Source organism: Ammospiza nelsoni, chromosome 2 (genome assembly GCF_027579445.1).
Source record: "Ammospiza nelsoni isolate bAmmNel1 chromosome 2, bAmmNel1.pri, whole genome shotgun sequence".
Classification (NCBI taxonomy): Eukaryota; Metazoa; Chordata; class Aves; order Passeriformes; family Passerellidae; genus Ammospiza; species Ammospiza nelsoni.
The window spans coordinates 31,144,067-31,147,921 of NC_080634.1; the positions used below are offsets into that span (position 1 = coordinate 31,144,067).

General features: G+C 46.6%; 1 protein-coding gene across 1 annotated transcript; it reads left to right on the top strand.

The window, feature by feature from the left end:
- Positions 1-1,466: 1,466 nt before the first annotated feature.
- LOC132070386 (epidermal differentiation-specific protein-like) lies at positions 1,467-2,832 on the top strand. Its single transcript, XM_059467134.1, has 2 exons — positions 1,467-1,527; positions 2,070-2,832. The coding sequence occupies exon 2, from the start codon at positions 2,123-2,125 to the stop codon at positions 2,651-2,653; it is 531 nt and encodes a 176-aa protein (XP_059323117.1). The 5' UTR covers positions 1,467-1,527; positions 2,070-2,122; the 3' UTR covers positions 2,654-2,832.
- The last annotated feature ends 1,023 nt before the right edge of the window (positions 2,833-3,855 follow it).

The window sequence follows — 3,855 nt, forward strand, 5'->3', positions numbered from 1 at the left end:
GTGAGGTGAATTACGGCTGCTGGTGGCTTCATCCAGTCAGGTCTGGAAAACCTCAGAGTATGCAGACTATCCAACTTCTTTGGGTGGTGTGATTTAAAATTTTCTGACATCATTATGAAAATTTCTCTCAGCCATGGAAGAGACAAGGCTAAGGATTCTCAGAGGGGCTCAGCAAAAGGACATCTGGAAAGGGTCTTATCTGGAAACAGGGAAGCTCTGACTGAAAATAAGGAAAGTAACCATAGCCCTAAGAGTTTTTCAGCACTGGAAGAAAGGTCAGCGATCCTGGGGAATCTCCACCATAGGAATTGTTCCAAAATCACTTGAAGATGGCCACGAGTAACCTGGTCATGTTTGGAAGCTGCTCTGCTTGTGACCAAGGCCTTGGACCTCCCTTCCACAATCTATCTTTCTGTCAGTAATTCTAAGGATGGTTTAAAAGCCTTTGTCACTTTCTGCCTAATTGCATCCATTGTTCAATTTCAATGAAAAAGTGTCATTGTCAGGTCAGGTGTACAACACCCTCAAGTTTATTTGTTGGACATTCCTGAACTCTATTGCCCCAAAGTCAGACTTCCCTCCCCATTCGTCCACAGGCTCTCACCTGCTCTCTTGTCAAATGTAATTCCCTCTATTGAAGGCTCAAAGTCCTTCTCCACCTTGACTTCTTCCTCTTATCACTGAAAAATTTTCAAGAATCCTTTGTTAGATTTTTGGATGTGACACTTCCTCATTTGTTTGGATTATGTCTTTGATTACATACACCCCAAAAAAAACCTCGGCATGAGCAAATGCAAATTTGCTCTAACATTCCCCTGCATATCCCTCCCTGAACCATTTCTTGCTGTTTTGTAGGCTTGTACTCATCTCTGGTGCACGGGTAGCTGTCCCGCCAGACAGGCCAAGGAGAGTGTATGGACTCCTTGAAGCATTTAAGCTGGAAGGAACCTTGAAAGGTCTCTACTTCAGGCTGCTGCTCAGAGCAGGAGGGAGAATGTGGAGATATTGTCCCATGGTGGTTATGAAGACAGGGGAGGGAAGTTGAAGTGATATTTGTACTATGGATGATTAGTGGGCAGGGTGGTATTTGGGCAAAGGTTGGGCTCGATGATCTTGGAGGCATTTTCCAAAAGCAATGATTTCATGACACTAAGGACAAAAGGGATTTTTTTTTTTTTTCAAAAACTCATGCTCCAATATCATCTCTGTGACCTGGAATCATGACTGGATATCTCCCATAAAAAGTCCTTGTGCATTTTATTACTTCCCAGGAGGGCAAGACTACAAATTGCCACAAGCAGGAAACTTCCACAGCCCCAGTGTCACAATGTACTTTGGTGTGCCTGAATTACTGTGCTTGATCTGGCTTTTGGAGAGTTTTGGTCACTTGTCATGCTGTCACCTGGGGTGTTGCACAAGGCTTCTGAGTGAGCTATAAATGCAGACAGGTGAGATGCTCTGCACACACCACAGCCCTGCACTGGAGGAATTGCCCTCAGCTCTTGCAGCCCTGCAGCTGACAGCAAGGTAAGAGGCACCCTTGGCACAGGAGAGCTGGAAGGGCTTCTTGGGCAGCTGCTGTGAAGTGCAGGGCAAGGGAAGGAGGCTTTAGTGCTGGGCTGAGAGCTGCAGCACAGCCGTGAGGCTCTGCTGTGTGCGTGTGCAGAGACTGAAGCCATCTCTCAGGGCATGAGGAGATGGATGGCTGCTGCAGGAGAGACAAACCTCACCCAGGGACAGCCTGGAGGGGGCCACTGATACACAGTTGTGGGGGGTGACTGGGAGAGTATTTTATGACTTACTCTGGGGTGTATATGCAAACCAACATGTATATCTAATTAAAACTGGGTAGTTATGGGTACATACCTCATTTTACATTCTCTTCCAAGTGAACATTTCTATATCATGCCCTCATGCCCTCACTCCTTTCCAGCTGCTGCTATGTTTATTCTTTGTTCAAAATGTGTTGCTTCTTTATTTTTTCCCACTCTACATTTTTCATCATTTTCCATCTGGTATGTAAAGGTTTCTTACAAGCATTGTTTGTTTTGTGTCTTCCTCTTGTGCAGGCTGCCATCCAGCTCCTATAGCAAGGAATCCAAACAGGAGAAGTCCTGCAGAGATGGGCAAAATCATCATTTATGAGCATGTCAACTTCCAGGGCATGTCCAAAGAATTCACCACTGACACTCCCAACCTAATAGCTGTGGGTTGGAATGATATTGTCTCCTCAGTGAAAGTAATTGGCCAGCCTTGGGTGGCTTATGAGCATGTTGATTACAAGGGTCGGTTTCTGGTATTTGAGGAGGGAGAATATGACTCTGTAGGTAAAGAGATGAATGACAAGATCAGCTCTCTGCAGGTGATCAGGGAAGATCTGCACAATCCCCAGATCACTCTCTACCAACACGTTGACTACAAAGGGAGGAGCAGAATAGTAAGAGAAGCAACCAACCTGGCTGGGGGAAAAGATGATGACATCGTGTCTTCCCACAAAGTCCAGAGAGGTGTCTGGCTGCTGTGTGAGCACAGTGATGGAAGTGGGCCCCAGCACCTTGCCCGAGCCCATGAGGACGTTCCCAATTACAAGGCAATTGACTTCAATGACAAGCTCTCCTTCCTGCGCCCCCTGCGCCCTGGCCGTGACTCTTAGACTGCAGAGCCTGTGACCCTGAGGGAAGGTGCAGTCCCAGCAGGAAATCTCTGATCTCTGCCCCTGCTCGTGTCCCTTCCTTTGTGATTTGCTTTACAAAACCCTTGTGGTACCTTGGCCTGTTCCACTGTCTGTAACCTCTTTTGGGTTGGTGCCAATAAAGACTCTCTTGCAAGCAACAGTGGGTCTGTTTTATGGACTGTTCAGTGTAGATAAATATTTCCCTTTCTTGGAGAGATGCCTGTGAGTGCTAAGAAAATGTGTTGGGTAGTCAATTTGAGATGCTTTTCATGGATCTCTCCTGAAAGGAATATTCTTCTTCCAGATTCACTGTTGAGTAACAGTGGGCTCAGGCTTGACTCAACGAGTGCTAAAGTCTTGGTGAGCATGTTGATTATTGTTGTGATCCTGGCCAAACTCTCCCATTCAGACTGTTTTAAAATATTAGATGTTTGATTATATATCATAAAATCTATCACAGTAATGGATCATGCTGGTGATACAGTCTTCTACTCACCAAATCACATAATCAAACAGTAAGTTTTCCTAACTATGAAGTGACAGATGGGTTGATGCCTGTGGAAACAACTGTCTTGTGCTTTTAAATTTGTAGTTTCTTGATAAGGGAGGATGGATGACATAGTATTCCATGATTTGTTAAGCCATGTGCAAGTTCACCGGGACGAGTTTGAACTCAGCCTCCTCCACCACTGTGTGTGTGTGTGGCTGCCATGCCCAGCTGGAGCTGTGTTCCCTGTGCTGACACTCAGTGCCCCTCTCAGCTCCCTGTGCCTTCCTGCAGCCTCTCTCCTCCTGTTCTCACCCACTGACACAGCCCTGGCCACTTTCCCAACGCTTCCTGTTCCCTCAGCCCCCTGCAGGAAATATTTTCACAGCAGTGCAGTAACAAACCTTGCTGTCCCACACTGCTCTCTCTGCCCTGGCTTCATCACCAGCATGGGACAATATCTGCCCATTCTCTGTCCTGTCATGAGCAACAGATCGAAGTAGAAAACCCCTGGAGGTTCCTTCCAGCCTCAATTGTTCCAGGAGTCCATACACTGTGCCTGGGATGTGAGATAGGCACAGCTACCCCTGCCCCAGGGAGGAGTGCAATCCTACAGAACAGCAAAGGAAAGGTTCAAGGAGAGAAATATGGATGGGGTGGTTTCAGGAACTTTTACATCTGCTATTGCAAAGGG